The sequence below is a fragment of the Acomys russatus genome, chromosome 26 (assembly GCF_903995435.1).
Source record: "Acomys russatus chromosome 26, mAcoRus1.1, whole genome shotgun sequence".
Taxonomy (NCBI): Eukaryota; Metazoa; Chordata; class Mammalia; order Rodentia; family Muridae; genus Acomys; species Acomys russatus.
In genome coordinates this window covers 46,710,413-46,727,754 of record NC_067162.1, presented here as the reverse complement: position 1 = coordinate 46,727,754, position 17,342 = coordinate 46,710,413, and the positions used below count along the sequence as shown (strand labels likewise).

Here is a 17,342-nt window from a genome sequence, read left to right as displayed (position 1 = left end):
GACTTACATCCTGTGGGTCTAAGATGGACAGGTACACACTCTCAACTTAAGGTAAGGCACCACCCCTCTCCTTGGAACGCTAGCCAATCCCTGAGTCTCAAGTCTTCTCATTTGCACGCTCTATCTTCATTGGCTGCTGGTAGGGGTTGGACAGTGGTGGGAGGGACGCATGCTCTAGGGGCGGGGTCTCAGCGGTGCTGCTCTTGGGGGCCTAGGAAGTAGAGAACTTGGGAGTTTTCAGGGGGAGGAAAGGGTGGGACTGGGTCTTGGGGGCGTTCTGGGAAGTGTTAGATTCTGGGTGACCCGAGAGAGATTCAGGCAGAAGAAACTTTATGGGGAAGGCTGGCCCTACCCAGGCCCCCCTAAACCTATCTTTGGCAACTTAAATCCATCCTGAGCACCTGAGGGAAAAAACTGAAGCCAAGGTCACACAGCCAATATGCAAGACCTGCAGTGGGCTCTCTCCCACCCCTAGGCACCCATTCCCGGACAACTCCATCTCAGCCGCCATGTCTCAGAATGGACCATTTGGGTCTTCCTTTTGCAAAATGACAAGGGAGCCTCAACTTTCACTATAGATTTCAGGGCCATCTCTCCTGGCGGCCCTGAGTTGGGCCATGGGCTTGGCAATATGTGTAAGCCTGCAATGCTTTTGTTCCTGGCATTTGGAGGGGTGAGATAAGGGGAAAGAACCGCAAGCGAGCAGGCAGATAGATGGGGCGATAGCAGCTCCTCCACGCATGGCGCCTATCGCTCTTTTTATCAGGGTTCCCTTTCTTTCTTCTTTTTGTTGGGGGCCTGGGAGGGCGGAACACACCCACCCCCTTCCCTCCCACACCCGTGGAGCTTAAGGAGGAGGCCTCTCTCTTCCAGGCACCAGGCAGAAAGGGAGACACAGGCTCTGAGAAGAACTCGGGAGGGTGGGGGGGTCCCATTGTCTGCCAGGATTCCAGGGTTTCCAAGCTCTGTCTCACCAGCTCCTCACAAGGACCTGAAAGGACACTCATTCATGTGTGAGGTAGCCAGACCCCGTGAAGTGACCTGCCTGGCCCAAGGTCACACAGCCAGGGCAGGATGGAGCTGAGAGCCCTTCTGTACTTCTTTGGCCTGGAGGCTAGCAGCCTGATTAGGATGTGGTGGGCACAGCTATTGGATGCGGGGCCAGAGAATATGGATGGAGGTTCTGAAGAGCAGGCCCAGGACTGCAGGGCAATCTTAGCACCCATAGCCCTGTTTTACATACAGATAAGGAAACTGAGGCTTAGAGCAGGGAGATACTTGAAGGGTGAAGAGCAGGCTGGACCCTAATCCCCTTCTCATGTCCCTGAGCTGGGTGGCTCAGTGTGTGAATCCTGTGACACTCCAGGTATAACTTAGTGGCCGGGATAATGACCCAGGATGACAAAGACAAACCTTCTAGAATCATCCAGGCGGCGGTAGTCAGAAACCCTGAGCCTGACACCTCAGCAAGGACTCCTGTGGGAGCTGTTTGTGCAAGAGGGATACAGTAGTGCCCAGAGGCAATATGTCTCAGCATCCTCAAAATGAGACTATAGGCACACACTACCACATCTGGCTTCTTTCTATGAGGGCCTAAGTGATCTGAACTCGGGTCCCCACACTGTGTGCAGAGCACATTACTACTGACCGAGTTGTCTCTCCAGCCCCTCAAACCAACTTTCTCACCAAAGGAGCCTATTTTGTGAGGGGAAATGGAACAATTACAAGCAATAAGCAAGAGTAAAGACACACCAGTTTAGCCAGGCATGGTGGCGCACATCTTTAACCCCAGCACTTGGGAGGCAGAGACAGGAGAGTCTCTGAGTTCAAGGCTAGCCAGGCCAGTGTGCACTGATCCATGGATGGAGCTGGGTAACCCTGAGCATTTGCCCTCTCTGTGTCCACACCGTCCCTCTGCGGTGGAGGGATCAGGCCCCTTTATAAACATGGGGGTGGGGGTGGGGAGTGGGAGTATAGCTGCAAATACCCCAGAATCTCCAGGTAGATGGGACACTCAGATCTGGATAGAGCCTTTGGGTCAGAGTGCCCTGTGTGGTGTGACCTAAGTCATTAGAAGAGAAATGAGGGACAATGGGAGGACTCGGTGCCACAGACAGGATAAGCTCAAGTGTATACACAGCTCAGTCAAGACAGCTGTCCTCAGCATGGCCGTTACTGGGGTCATTATACCTGGGGAGACCCATGACCACACAGGAAAGTCCCTGCCCTCCTCAGGCCGTCCCATCTCTGGGATTCTTGAGTTGCAGTTCTCAGGAATGCTTTTTGTATACACAGGACAGGGAAAAGAGCAGAGTGCCCCCACTGCCCTGGGCCCAGCAGGGTTTTCTGCCAGTGTGGCCAGCTTGGCTCCAGCCACCACCCCAAGGGCTGACAGACCTTGGTTTCTCTTCTCACACAGCAGGTGCCTCACTCCCCCATGGCTGCCTTACCTGTCCCTCAGCAGGAGGATTAGCCTGGCGCAGCCCTAATCTTGGCGCATCACACCATCAGCGAGGATCTCGGATCAGCTGAAGGAGGCAGCTTTATCCAGACAAGCTTGCAATGGCACCCGAGTCCCATCTGGGTGCTGCCTGTCACGAGTGGCAGCTGGGCCGAGCCGGGAGGCACGGTGACTAAGGACAGGCCTGGAGCCCATTGGGCTTCTGAGTGCTGCAGGGCCCCCACAGCTGGTAGGAGTGGCTTTGCATGGACACACTGACACTTACTGAGCCACCTACGGTCTAACTAGGCACCACTGTGGGGCAGCAGGGCACACAGGCAAAGCTGCCTGGTGAGGTTGCAGAGACACCATGTCGGCTGTGCAAACAAGGCCATGTTGGTTCAGAGATCTGCCCGAGGGGTGTGCGCGCGCGCGTGCGTGCGTGTGTGCGCGTGCGTGTGTGTGCGTGCATGCGCTGGGTGGGGGTAGGGGGCTGCCATCAGTCCTAGAGACTGGGCCCTATGGCTTAGGAGTCTCTGTACCACAGTTTGCTCTGAATGGAGCCTGCTGGGCCTAACTGGGTCTGGCCGCAGTTTCAGCAGCTGGACATTTGGTAGCTACCAGCCTGGACTAGAGGCTGGGAGGGCCATGTCCTAAGAGTTGGCCACAGGCTCCCCTCTAGGGCCCCCTTCTTTCCACCCTCCTCCCTACCTTCCTTTTCAAAAACATAATTTATCTGTGTATTATCAAGAAATCCAGACACTTTAATCAGTGAGCTATGAAGTCAGAATTTCCATTCTTATCTGCGGGAGGAGTAGAAGGAGAGGAGATAGCGCGGATCGCTGGTGGGGAATGTTAATGGGCGAGAGCCCAGGCCGCTGGCCACCGAGACGTGGGTATCTCCTCCATTATCGGGCCGTATCTTGCCAACCATCGCAGTGCAGTAATGGGGCCAGTTCAACTTTCCGAGTTATCACAGGGGCTGAAACCTGCGCCGGAGGAGGCCGGACCGGAGACAGTGCAGGGAGGACCAGGTTGCGGTTGCTCCAGGAGAGGGCTTGGCTGGCCAACTAGGTGAAGGCCTGGTGCCGATGGACTGTCCAGGCTCTGCCTTGGGAGTATGGGGATGCCCCTGTCCCTGGGCAGTTGTGCTTGGGTCAAGCTAGGTGTGGGACTCAATAGGGGAGACCAAGGCAGGAGGTGCTGTGGTGGCCTGGGAAGTGGAAAGGCAAACTGCCTAAAGCCAGTCTGCTGCAACTCTGATCCTTGCTAAAACCCTGGCCCAAAGTCACACAGTGGGGAGCAATGTTGAGACCAGAGCTGTTTGTGATGGAGACCTACCCTGAGTGCCTCAGGCTCTGGGCTTGCCTCCCAACCCCAGCAGCAATCAGTGGCCATTGTCCTCTCCAACCCCAAACAGCCACATGGTGGCTCTCCCCCTGATCTGATCTTCAAACTTTCCAAGCCTTAGTTTCCCCATCTGGGCCTCGAGCCCAGGTCTGTTCAGGCTGGTAGGGAGCAGAAACATAGCTGGGCTGGGACACACTAGCATGTGCTTGAGGTGACGCCTGGAAGTTGAGCTGAGTTTGGAAAGACTGGATGAGGTCACCCACACCAGTGGTGCCCAGGGCTTTCAGCCTCAGTCTCCTCTCCCATCACAAATCTCCGGGTGCCAGAAGCCAGAGGGGTCCTGGAGGGGTAGCTGCAGGCCCTGGCCCTCACCAGGGGCCAGTTCAGCAAGGTGGGGCTAGGTACCTTGGCCCTGAACAGCAATGCAATTCTGCACAGAGGATCTGAGACCTCTAGCCCTGGGCTGCTTCCTTCCTCCTAGGGTGAGAGAGTAGGCAGCTAAGGCTAGTAGTGTAAGCAAGCCTAGGGGCAGATGGGAAAACTGTAAGGCTCAAAGTCAGATGTCAGATGAAACTGGCAAGGTGGAACTGTCTCCGGGCAGACAGAACTGCAGAGAGCTGTTCATCAGCAACAGAGAAGAGGACAATGACCCCTTTCCCTCCTCATTGGCTCTCGAGGCCATGTCTCCTCTTTAATCCCTGTCTCCCACCAGGTAGGCACCCATAGTGCTATGTGTAGCGGGGAAACAGGCTCAGTACGTTGAGACACACATGAGGGCCCAAGAGGCCTATAGTGTACCCACCCTACGGTAGGAGCAGACAGGACTGCACATACCATGCCAGGCAGGCTCTATCTCCGTAGTGAGAGCACCATGCATGCCTGTGAGACCCTGGGGCAGCCTCTCTGATATTCCAACTCTTGTGGGAAAACAAACAAACAACAAACAAAGACCCACCAATCCTCCATTTCTTCTGTGTGAAAGGGAGAAGTCCAACCTAAGGAAGTCCCAGAGAGATGCCTAGGCATGTGGGGAGAGTACTGTGTAGCCAGGGACACTCAGTGTGGTGGGTGATGCCGCCAGGGTCCGCTGCAGCCCTTGACCAGGCAATAGGAACCAGCCTATACCACATCGCAACCACCACTCGCTCCAGATGGAAAAGCTGAGGCTTAGAGGTCACAGTGAGTTGGAGCAGGCAAGGAACAAGGGGTACTTGAGGTGTGTGCAGGGGGGGGGGCTGCTGTTGTGTCTGGCCAACTCTGCCTATGGCCAGTGTCACATTCCTGCCCAGAGGGCTGCTGAGGAGGGAAGGAAAAGTCAGCCTGCAGACAGGCTCCATCCAGGGACACGCAAGATGGTGGGGCTAAGCCTGTGGGCTACAGATTTCTGCTCAGAGACTCTCCACCCAGGCTACAGACCAGGCTTCTGTGGCAGTTGGCCCTGCGGTGCCTTGATGTTCTCAGCCATAACAGGGCCGGGGAAAGGCCACCAGGCTTCTGCATATGCCAACATCAAAAGCCAGCAAGACTGGCAGTGTCTACCTGGTAACACGTCACCCAGCACTTCAGTGTGCACCTCTAAGCTCCCCCTATGGCCCTAACAAGGAGGTGCTCTTATTAGGGTCTGCAAGTAGAAACTGAGGTGTGTGTGGGGGTCACTTACGCACAGGTTTCTTGAGAAGCCAGGCTGAGCTGCTGCTCTTCATGGGGAACCCCGCTCTGGCTGTCTGGCTCTAGGCAAAGGCTAGCTTGTAGCCTAGAGTTCAAAGGTAATGGGAATCACGTCACCAAGGGTCTTTTTGACTGAATCTACTCTGAGTGGCTGCTGTTCCTTAAGTAATTATTGTATACCACTCCCACCTAAGTGGTGGGGTAGAGGTAGCCCATCGAGGGCTTGTGCTCTAGCTCAGACATGGAGGGCTCTGTTCAGGCAACTCTACATGCCGTGGACAGCTCCTTGGCCTCCCCCATGCTGATGCCCCCCCACCGCTCCCCCATTCAGCCCAAGCCTTCTCTCCGTCACCAGGATACCAGCTCTTTGTAGAACCGGCACTATCCTGGGAGATCCAAGGGTTCCACTTGGTTGCCTGGATCCAGACCACAACAGAGTACAGAGGTGTGTGAAGGAAGGTCACAGAAGGTTCTACTCTTGTCCTCTCTGACAAGGGATCACTAGCTCACAGAAGGCAAAGCAACACACCAGGGCTGCACAGCCCAAGGGCTCCCTTAGCAAACCAGTGGGGACACGCAGGAGGGAGAGGGTGGCCAGCAATGACAGTACCAGGACCTCACATCTACCCTACATCTGTGGGCCAAAGTCAGAGGGCCCTATTTGTGACATGCTGAGAGATCTCACGGGAAGGAGCTTGGGGACAGGGATGCCCCATCCTGGATAAGCTGGAAACCACAGACCGGACCTGACTAGGAAGAGAAGGAAACGAGGGGGGTGGGGGAGGAAAGGGAAGGGGGCAGTAGGGGAGGGACCACAGCTGTTTTTGGAGACAGGTACTATCACCCCCCCCACACACACACACACACTGTGGGTGGAAAAGCAAGGTTTCTGCTCTCATAACTGGCCTCTCCCACGGCCCTATGTGCAATAAGCCCTTCCCAGCAAATATCTGGCTCTGGTAGGCCCAAGAACTGGGACATGATGGAGTCAGGCTCCTCTTCTGAAGCCTGAGGAGCTGAGTGACAGCAAAGTTGTCCCAGAGTATGAGGGACAGGGCCTCAGAGCAGCCCTGTAAAAGCACAGAGGCTGGTGATGCCTGAACGGAGTTCTCCATGTCTCTCCTGGAGTACAAGCTGCCCCTACTCCACTGAGGGGCCACATGCACCTGTAGCCTGCAGGCAGTTGAGCTCTTACGTATGGACTGGCTCCCCCACTAAGGACACTTGATGAGCCACAAAGGGATGGGTCTTGCCAAGATCACATGGCCTGACAGATCAGAGGGGGTGGGGTGTGTTTGACAGGATTCCTGAAGGTGCTGCTGTCCCTCACTCTGCCACACCTTCAGCCAGAGAAGGTCTGCAAGGCGATGTGTGGCTATGGCCTCAGTTTCCCCATCTGAGAAATGGGAGCAGGGACCATAAGTACCTCCAGGTGGCCTCAGGGGGATGGTGGGCAGGTGGGCAGGAGCCAGCCATGACCTGAGTATGGCCAGGCACCTCCATGTGGGCTGAGTCCATGGGTTTTGTGATACCAATCGGGAGGCAACAGCTGCCTCCGTGAGGCCTGTCGATGGCAGATAGGCCGGCCTGGAGTATTATTCACGAGCCGTCAAGCCCCGGGACCGTCTGGTTGGCATAGAAACAGGAGATAAGGGGCACAATTAATGGCATCACATTCCTCCTCCTTTCTCCCCAACTGACCCACTTAAATCGGTGCCATACTGGGTTCCTGTGACCTCCGGGGAGGGGCCTGGACCAGAGGGACTGGGTCCCAGGCTCAGGCCAGGGTAGGTAGGGCTAGATGAGGCTTCCCCAGGGGCTGGCCTTGAGTTGAGGCATCTCAGAGATGAGCATTAGGATGGCAAGAGGCACTGGGAGAGGACCGCAGAGGCCTCCACTCCTCCCATAGGCCCACTGCTCAGATGTAAAGCTTGAGGACTGGGCCTGGGAGCAGACAGAAGCCAGAGGGTAGTGAGATACCCTGATGGGGTTCCTGGTCCCAAGAGCAAGGGGCAGCATCCACTTTAGGCTTCACTGCTTTCTGGGACACAAAGCTGATCTGTTAGCACTCATTCATTTCCCTTGCAGGGCCAATGATGGGAGCGTGGGGCCTGCGCTGGTTCATTCAGGGCCAGCAAAGGGTGAGTACTTGGCTGTCATCCATGACCAGTGATGCTGCTGTCTTTGCCCGTACGGTCCATCTATTGTCCCCTCGGGCTCCAGGAAGGTGGGAAAGCCACTAGCAGGTGGGATCAGAAGGCCCAGAGGACACTGGAGATTTCATTTCGGCTCCAGAGAGTCAAGAAAGGGTTTACCACAGAGTGCCTCCTGCCTTGTGCTCTCTGTATAGGCTCCGTGCTTGCGCTCTAGTACGGCAGGACCAAGGACCAGGTCAGGACTTGGGACAGCAGGATCAAGGCTCCGGGGAGCAGGTTTTTTTTTTTGTTTGTTTGTTTGTTTTGTTTTGTTTTTGTTTTTTGTTTTTCGAGACAGAATTTCTCTGTGTAGCCTTGACTGTCCTAGACTTGCTTTGTAGACCAGGCTAGCCTCGAACTCACAGCGATCTGCCTGCCTCTGCCTCCCAAGTGCTGAGATTAAAGGTGTGTGCCACCACCGCCCAGCTGAGGGAGCAGTGTTTAGTCTCTTGCTCACACTAAGTTCTAGATGGCAGACACTGTCACAAAGCGCTGACACAGAGGCAGAGGGAATCTCCAGGGGGTGCCATGGGCCACCAAAACCCTTGCAGGACCCCTCTGCCCCCCTATACTTACAAAGGGGAGTGGAAACGCTCTGTGTAGACTGTCCCTTCTAGGTCCATACAGTGTAGCTAAAACTACCTAGCTGCTATTGGGTCTTCACCCCGGCTCTCCCAGGAATGGGGCTGTCCCTGCTGTCTGCACCATTGGCCCTGTGGGCGGGTGTGAGGTGTTAGAGGGAGCTAGCAGATGGCTTCTGAGCTTGGAGTGAATTAGTCATCTTGTGGCTACCAATAATTTGCTTAACTGAACTGTAAGAATGTGTGAAAACACTTCCTCAGACACAGGGCAGCTGCACCAGGTGGGACAGCGAGCCCTAGACTCCTCCTCCAAGCCTGTGCCCAGCGATTTAGGTCTTTTAGCTTCTGGGATGACTAACTCCTGCCTGACCTGGGACTCCCTGTAGTCCTGAGTGCTTAATTCAGAGAGGGAAACTGAGGCCAGCCCTGCATGCTAGAACCTTCCTGACTTGGTTCTCACTGGCACCTTGTCTTTGACATCACATTCCCAAAGAGCCCAATTTTCCAAAGCAGGAAACTGAGGCCAGGTTACCAGCAGTGGAAGTGCAACCATGGCTGGCTATTCCTGATGGTCTAGAGGGCAGCTCCTGAGAAGTGGGAAGTGACCCCTGACTCTCACCTGCCTGTGCCTCCTCTTCTGCTCCTTTGCTCATATTGTGGGTAGAGCACACAGCAGGCACTCACTAAATACAGAACTGCACACAGCAGGAGCACAATAAACACTCCACTGCACACAACTCACAATGAGCTCTCAATAACCACTTGTCTGCGCAGGCAGATCTATACAGATCTCTTCCAATGTGGACCTGCAGGCAGTCGGTGGAAAGCACCTCGAGATTTCCTTCAATAAAACTCCACACGGGTAACACCTAAGGGTTGCCAGGAACTAAGAACAACCCAGCAAGATCAGGGGAAACCACCCTTAGCAGGTGACAAACCGCCCCTGGCCTCGGAGTGCCACCTAATTGGAATGAGGGGCGGGCGTCCTCTTCCCTTCCCTCAGGCAGCACTTAGTCAGTTTTCTTTCATTTTGATGGACTGTACCACTGGCCGCAGGGGGAAGATCAACTTCTTGCCAATTAGCTGTGTTTGGGGAAAGTGTCCCAGAAGGACCCCTCCCCCTGTTGTTACCTCTTAGGCTGCCCGGGCCCCCTGCTGCTGCCGGACGCCCCCACACTGCTGTTGCCTCGAACCCGGCGGGGCCTGGTGGCCTTAGATAAGGCCTCTTATCACTCTTGGCAATCGCCATTGGGCGGACTGGCCCACGCTTAGGCCCCCACTTATCAGAGCTTACATCGACTAGGCGGGAGGAAAGCTGGCGGGCCGGGGCACCGGGGGTCCGGTGCTACACCCTGCCCCTCGCCCCCTCCAGGGGCCTGGCCTATCATGGTAGCCATCTGGCCGGCTAAGGCCGCGCTCCTGACTCACCCTCCCCCTTCTCCCACGTTTGAAGTTAATAAACGCAGACGCTATCGCGGCCGCCATCGGTTGCAAGCGTTATCAGCACGGCACATCTATCTTTGCGCAGAACAAAAGGCGCACAGAGGCGCGGGCAGCTGCAACCCAGCTTTGGTGGGGGCGTGGAGGGCGTCGGCCCCTAGAGCTCAGCCTGCTTCCCCTTCTTACCCTGAGACCCGCCACAGGTGAGGGCAGGGCAGCAGGCGCACAGCTGTGAGGGCCTCACGCACGGCCTTGGGCTGAGAGCGGGCGGGCCGGCGCCTCCGCTTGGTGACAATCAACCTTCACATCTTAACGCGTTTAGATCTGCAAGGGGGAGGAGGAGCCCAGGCCACGAGTTGCAGGGAGGACTCAGGGGCCCGCCCCCCCACCCCCCCAGGCCTGCTCTCCTCCTCTGCTCAAGTCATGGGGCACTGTGAGGGGGTCGGAGGGGCTCTCCTGCACAGTCCGGGTCCTGGTTCTCAGAGTGCGGGGTTTTGCTGACCCAAGTGGGCTGGTCTCTGCTGGGCTCCCGCGGGCTTATCAGTGCTAGCGATCCGTTCCCAACCTGAGATCTCTCTGCCCTAGCTATCTGAATTTCTCATCAAGCTGAAACACACACACACACACACGCTCACGCACACACTCACACACACACGCGAGAACAGAACCCGGCAGAGGCGCACAGGGGAGGAGGGGAAAAAGAAACCAGAGAACCAGCACAGATCGGGACCTGTGGGTGGCTTTAATACTTGAGTTGACATGATTAGAAGGCGACTTTCGGAAAACAGGTCCGGCTCGCATTTGGGGAGTCGGGTTACCAGAACCCAGATTCCTGCCTCGTGCCCCTCTCCTTGAGACTTCAGTAGGAGGGACACTTTTCCAAGCTAAAACGCACATTGGGTCCTGGTGGCAGTTGTCACGTAAGTAGAGGAGGCAGCTCAGGCGTCTGGAGCTGGGAAGCCGGATGCACACTACCCCCCTCCCCGTCACCTTGTGGGCAGCCCAGATGACCTGTCCCTCCCGCCAGGGGAAGCTCCAGGGAGGAAGCCCCGCGCCCTGTCGGGAGAGGCGCGAAGTTATTATTGGTGTGGCGTGGGGAGGAGCTCTTCCTGTGTGCTTACTCGCTTCTAGTGCAGCCAAGTGGCCCCCGCAACCTGGGGGCCCAGGGAGCATAAGAGGTTCTTATTGTGGGGGCATGGGTGAGGTAAGACAACAGGGCCTGCCCTCCTCGGGAAAGTGCGAGAAACTTGGACGTACGGAGGAACAACGCTCGAGTCCCTGAGGTTCCTGGCTGGTTCAGAATAGCCACTCGGATGCGAGGGTGGAAGAAGAGGTGCCCATGGGCACACAAGGGCACCATTTGCCCGCGTAACGTTGTTAGGGGCAGTTTGGTGGGTCAGACCTCCACATGTCCCCAAACAGGCAGAGGTCAGATCGAAACTCCAAAGCCCAGGCGGATAAGGGGGTTTGGTCAGCCAGTGCCGAGCGCCTTGGTTGCAGCAGCCTCTACCACCTATCCCCGCAGCCATGCCGCTCTGCAGCCAAAGCGCTGCGGTGGGCGCCGGCCGGTCCCCGCAGCCCTGCGTTCCCCTTACTCTCAGGTCTTTCTCCTTCTGCCTCTAGATACAAAGCCTGGGAGAGTCAAGCGCGCCAGATAAGATCACAATTTCAGCCCGTCCCGACAGAGCGATCTTATCAGGATGGGACTTGCAGAATGGAATATTTTAAACTTTATCTGAGCCCAGATCGGGGCCGCCCTATCGCCGCACCATCTCTGAGATGCGGGGGAGGTGCAGGCCGCGAGGTGGCCCGGCTCTGCCTGAGCCGCGCCCCCAGCCACTCTCCTTCCGGCTCCCGGGACCCACCACCCTCTCCGAAGCCCGGACCCCCTGGGTGCCCAAGCCGAGACGCGGGGGCCCTGCCCGCCGGCAGAGATTAGATTACGGCGTGCTTGGCACTCTGCGCGGGGGGCGCGGCGCGGGGTGAAGGTCGCGGGCGCAGTGGGGCTGGTTGGCCGCGCTGGGACGGCGCAGGGTGGCTAGCGCGAGCTGGGGTCCGGCGGGCACCGCGGGCAAAGTTTGACTCACGCTTGATCTGCCGGGGATTGCTCTGTTTCCTCCTGGACATGTCTCCGGCGCCGCGCGCCCTCGCGGCGGCCGCCTCTAGCCCCTGGCGGGCAGCGGCGGGCGGCAGGGGCGCGGCGGGGCGGCGGGGCGGCTCATGCCCCCGGCCGGTGGGCTCCACGGCTGCCTCGGCCCGCGCCCCCAGCCCGCCGCGCCGCGCGTGGGCCGCCGGCGCCGCCGCGGAGGTCCGAGGCCACGGCCCTGCGCTCGGGCGCACGGTGTGCCCGGCGGGCGGCGGGCTGGTGGCGGCTTCTCTGCTCCGGCGCAGTCGCCGCCGCCGCCGCTCAGCTTTTCTCAATGGAACCTGCAATCCGTGAGCGGCGATCGGGCGGCTGCCGCCAGGGCGCTCCCGGCAGGCTGGCCTGGAGGGCGGGGCTTTCGCGTAGCTGGCGGCTGGCCCCGCCCCCTTCCCGCTGGTCCCGCCCCAAACTATTGCTCATCCCTTCTCGGCTTGCTGGGCCTTCCGCGTACTCACCAGCCTCTGCCTGACCTTCTTTCCCGGCGCGGGCTCCACCCCTCTTCCGTCCTCCTCACGTTAGCCCCGCCCCCCAGTCGATTCCTTTCGCATCCCATCCCGCCCCTCAGCCTATCCGCCTCACATTGATCCCGCCCCTCAGCCGGTCCTCCTCAAGTTGACCCCGCCCCTCAGCCCGTCCTCCTCAAGTTGACCCCGCCCCTCAGCCCGTCCTCCTCAAGTTGACCCCGCCCCCCAGCCCAGCCCAGCCCAGCCCAGCCCACCAACTCACACTGACCCTGTCCCTCCGCCACCATATCACACTGACCCCGCCTATCAGTCGTCCTCCCCACATGGTCCCTGCCTCTGATTCGTCCTCACATTGCTCTTGCCCCTCAGCCATTCAGCTCATATCGATCCCGCCCCTCAGGCCGTCCTCCTCACATTGACCCTGTCCCTCATTCTGACCTCTTCACATTGATCCTGTCCCTCAGCTACACTTCTCATGTTGACTCCGCCCCTCAGCTCATCCTTCTAGAATACAGCCTCAGCGGTCCTCACGACGACCCCGCCCCTTGCTCCTCCTTCCCACGGGCCCCGCCCCTGTATTCCCGGCCGCCCTGTGCTGGCCCCGCCCACAGTCCGGTCTTCCCAGCGCTGGCTCAGCCCACGTCTCGTCCTTTCTTACCCTCGCCCCGCCTCGCAGCCCCGCCCCTCTCTCTGGCTCCGCCTCTTTCCTGTAATCTTTCTCGCAAGCCTGGTCCTTCCCCGCCCCCAACCCCGGCCTTGCCCAACCAAGTGTGCTGGATCCTCAGCCCAGTCCTCACCTCCTCCGGGCTGGCCCCAGGCCTCCCCTCGCCCTGTCCCGCATTCCCACCCTCCGATCTAGGTAAACCTCTAGCCTCCTTCGCTAGCTCCTTTTTCCTGAGGCTATGTCCGCAGGCCTTTTTAGGACTGGGAGACCTGGTCTGCCCAGCAGCTCAGCAGCCCAGGTCCCTGGCCTGTCCGGCCCTGCCCCTCCTCTCGAGAGCTCCGCCCCCACGGTGTAAGCTGTGCTACCCTTTGCAGCTGTGCGGCTCAGGAAGCCTGCAGTGGGGTCCGGATTCCGAGGCCTGGACACAGAATTCGCTGTGCTGGGCTTGGAGTGGGACAGAGATTCTGATCCGGAAGGAGGCTTCAGTCTGAGACTTTTGGAAGCAGCAACCCTGTAATCTGTCTGCAGCTTCTGATGGCTGTGGCCTCAAGTGGTTCAGCCTTATGCCTAATGTAGTGGGGAACCTCAAGTTTTTCCCTCTTGAACTCGGACCTGCCCGGAAGTCCGGAAGGAGCCAGAGGTCAGTTGGCCTTCTTGCTTAACTGCAGCGAAGGCGACAGGGGACATCTGCCAAGGAGGTGCTCCCCCAACACCCCCAGCTTTCCCGTTCTCTCAGCTCAAGCAGACAGGTTTGCAGAGTGCTCCAGACCTGGGTCAGGAAGGTACCTCTTGCTCTTTGAGGATATTGAAACGGGCCATGCTGAAGACCACACAGCTGGGGGCGGGGGTGTCTTCATCCAAAAGGTTGACACTGGTGTCTACTGCCCTTCTTCATGGCACACAGGGGAACAGAAAGGTCTCCACAGAGAGGACACACCTGGCCCCCACCTACCTGGTAGACAGTTTTCAGCTGGTACAACTGTCACCATCCATGTCCCCTTGGAAGTTTGCCAGCTGCCAGGTACCAGGTGTTCTGGGTGTGAGACCTGCTTTCCTTTCAGCTTCTGTTACTGAGGTCCTTGCAAAGAAGAGAGAGTGGCTGCCTCTTTCCTGCCACCATTTTCAACCAGTGTAGGCCCCCTGTGCAGGACTGGTTTAGTGGGACAGGGTGCTGCCCCTTCTGTGTTGGCCATACGGGAATACCAAGGCCAGGATCCAAAGATTTGCACAAGGTTGCCCAGCTTCCCAGCTCTTCCCAGAGGAGCTGTCCTATAGCTGGGAACTCCAAAAATGTGCTGGGTCTCCTTGGTCTAGGGGCCCAAGATGTTTATATAACACTGGACAAGGCATATCTCTTGTCTGTTTCCTTGGACACTGCATCTTCTCAAGGTAAGGGTGCTTTATAGGCCAGGGATTAGGAGTTGGGAGTCCTGGGGGGGTACCTAGAGGCTGGCATGTAGGGTAGGGGTGAGAAGCTGGGTACTAAGAGAGTAGCCCCTAGGCTGGAGGTGCTGGGTAAGATCTGTGTTTAGTGGGACTCTGAGAGTCATGAGAGAAAATTGTTGTTTTTTGATTAGTAATGTCTGCTGGGATGCAGGAGAGTGAGATGGAATCTCTCTGGGCCCTTCTTTGCCTGACCTGATTTACTTGTATGATGCTATGTATACAGAGTCCAGGCTGGGACAGAAGGACGGACTTATCTCACCCAGCAACACAGAGCCTGCCAACCAGGACGAGCTGCATCATTTGTGGGGCCTGGAGCAAAACTGAAAATATGAGGCTCCTGTTTAAAAGTGAAGACTCCTGGCATGGTGACAGTATACAGCCTCCCAGCAGGGGCCATGTGTCCTCCAGGATTCTGTGCCTTGCAGGAAGTCCTGTCACTGTCTAGGCTTGCAGCTTCCTGATTGCCTTCCTCCCCTTTATCTTCCACAGGCTCCCACTGTGGGCCCCAATTTCCCCCACCTCTGAGTGTCTACTGGGAGTGGCGAGTTCATGGCCAGAGCCAGCAGGGAAACAGGATTGCTTCAGTCAAGGGCCTGGTAATCAATTCTGTGTCCAGAGCAGGGAAGCCCTGCCGTGGTTGTAGGGGCTCCTGCTCTCCCTGGGACCCGAGAATTAGTGGCAGGTCCTCAGTTTTGCTGAGAGGTGCCAAGGGTGCCAGCACCCACTCTGGGCACACGGGATGGGTGAAGGCTTTGCCACTGCATCACTTTCTGAGCCCCCTTCAGGGTTGTCTTGGCTGGCATGGTGGATGAGGCGTCTGTCAGGCAGAAGGCAGCAGAGTGTGCCTAGGACATACAAAGCTGTCGCTCTGGTGATGGCCCAGGGATGTCAGGGATGCAGAAACTGAGGCTGACAGGCCCAGAGCCTTCTGAGAACCTGGCTCAAGAGACAGACAGCTGGGATGTGGCCCTAGGAAGCAACCCAGAGTCCTCTGCTGAATTTTGGGCTGGACACAGGTCCAGTTGCCTTGGGTCCTCTCCTGTTGTTCTGGGCGGGGGGGGGGGGGGGGGGGGGGAGGACCCTGGGCAGGGGTTTGGATTCCTCCTTGGCAGCTGGTGGTGGAAGTGGGTTACAATTGCCCAGGGCTCCTCAGACCTCAGTCGCCCTCCCCCAGCCCTGGGGGCTCTAGGTTTATAGCCTGTCCTGCCAGTTCCTCTGCCCCATGGCTGGCTCCTCTAACCTGGTGGGTTCTGTGATGATTCACCCCTGCACTGGCTTTTGGACTATAACCAAGAGACTCCAAGTGTGTTTTAGAAACGTACGCTAGACCTTGAAGGACAAAGACAAAGAGGATGCTCAGGCTAGAGTAATGGGAGACGTGCTGACACAGAAGCTGGGAGGGGTGAGCATGCAGCTATCACTATGTGAGGCCAAAATAGATGTGGGGAATAGGCCTTGGGCCAGAGGTCACCGCTGCTACAGGATGACAGTTTGCACTGGCTTCTCTGTCCCTTTCAAGCCCCAACTGCTACTACAGTCATCCCATCTCAGTGGCTTCAACTCGCGGTGGCTCAGATTCTCTCTGTCTTGGTGGTCTCCCCGTCTCCTCTAGGCTTCCTTTACTTATCATCCTGACCGCTGTCCCCAGCTCCACTCATATCCCCATTAGAGGCCAGAAGCCACAGGGCCCTTCCCGAGAGCCATGATGCTAACTGCACACATGCTTGTCTTAAGCTGAATGTGGTGCCCCATTCTAATCTCATTTCTAGGGAGGCCGAGGCAGGAGCATTGCCATGAGCTCAAGGATTGCCTGGAGTGAGACCCCATTTTTTTGTTTTGTTTTGGTTTGGTTTTTGGTTTTGCCCTGCCTTAACTTCTGAACGGGTCCAAAGGCCCGTAGCCACAGGGCCTTTGCATTAGTTGTCTGGGTCCTGTGGACACCCTTCCCTCCCATTGCCTGGCCCCGCCCTTCTCACCTCTCCTGAGGGCATCCTTCCCTGTTCTTCTCCTCTCCAGTTAGTAAGGAAGCTGCACACAGCCCTTCAGCACTAGGCTTTAGTCACTCTCACTAGCACTGACAAGGAGGGTGTGTCCCGGAGGCATCACACTGTACCAGCCTCCATGCCGAGCACTCACTGCCTTGTCCACGCATTTATCAGAACAGCCTTCTGAAGGAGTAACTGATGAAATTACCATTTGCCAGGGGGATAGATGTAGGGTCAGAGAGGTGACGTCACATGCCTGGAGCTGCACAGCAGGTAAGGGTAGAGCTGGATTCCCCCTGGGAAATGTCCACGCTCGGCCTTAGAATGGATGTTGAATGCTGTTTTGGGGGAGAGCCCCAGGCCTTTCCCCTGTCCCTTGCCTGGAACAGGCCTCTCTTCCTCTACTGCCAGTCATCCTGGGCCCTGGAGACACCCAGCAGCCGTGCCAAGGGCCCATCCTGACATATGTCAGCGCCAGCTCTGTGAAGGGTTTAATTAACTTCCTGTTTCAATGGAGGATAATGAGTTTTAAACACCACGTGATGCCCTGAAGAGGTCAAATGGCAGCCAGGATGTCAAAATAAATTAAGTTAGGAATAGGGAGGCCACTGAAAGAGACAGGCCTAGTAGTGCTGGCTCCCCCATCTGGCCAGCTGGCTGGCTGGGTTGTGTGGGCTTCTGGCAGCTTATTCCTGGCTTTGACTAGCTCTGGGGAGAGGGCTTAGGCAGGCCTTGTTCCTGTTCTTGGCCACTACAGAGGCCAGAAAACAGCATCAGGAGAAAAAGCTGACTTGGACCAGCTGGATAAGCCCTCCCACTCGGCCTCCAGGGTCATGTACACAGCCAAGGTCTCTAACAAGCCACGCCACCTGACAGGCAGGGACCACAAACTTGTGCCTCAATGCTGTCATTGGGTACTGTGAACATAAGCCAAGACCCACCCTCCACGCCACTTGTCATGTGACT

The 17,342-nt window shown here is 57.3% G+C and overlaps 1 protein-coding gene across 1 annotated transcript in view; it reads right to left on the bottom strand.

Annotated features, from left to right (window-relative positions):
• Zfpm1 (zinc finger protein, FOG family member 1) overlaps positions 1-11,816 on the bottom strand; it is a 57,167-nt gene extending 45,351 nt beyond the window's left edge. The window contains exon 1 of the mRNA XM_051168638.1: positions 11,762-11,816. Coding sequence (XP_051024595.1) covers positions 11,762-11,801 — 40 coding nt within the window. The 5' untranslated portion in view covers positions 11,802-11,816. The remainder of the gene's footprint in view (positions 1-11,761) is intronic.
• Between the last annotated feature and the right edge of the window lie 5,526 nt (positions 11,817-17,342).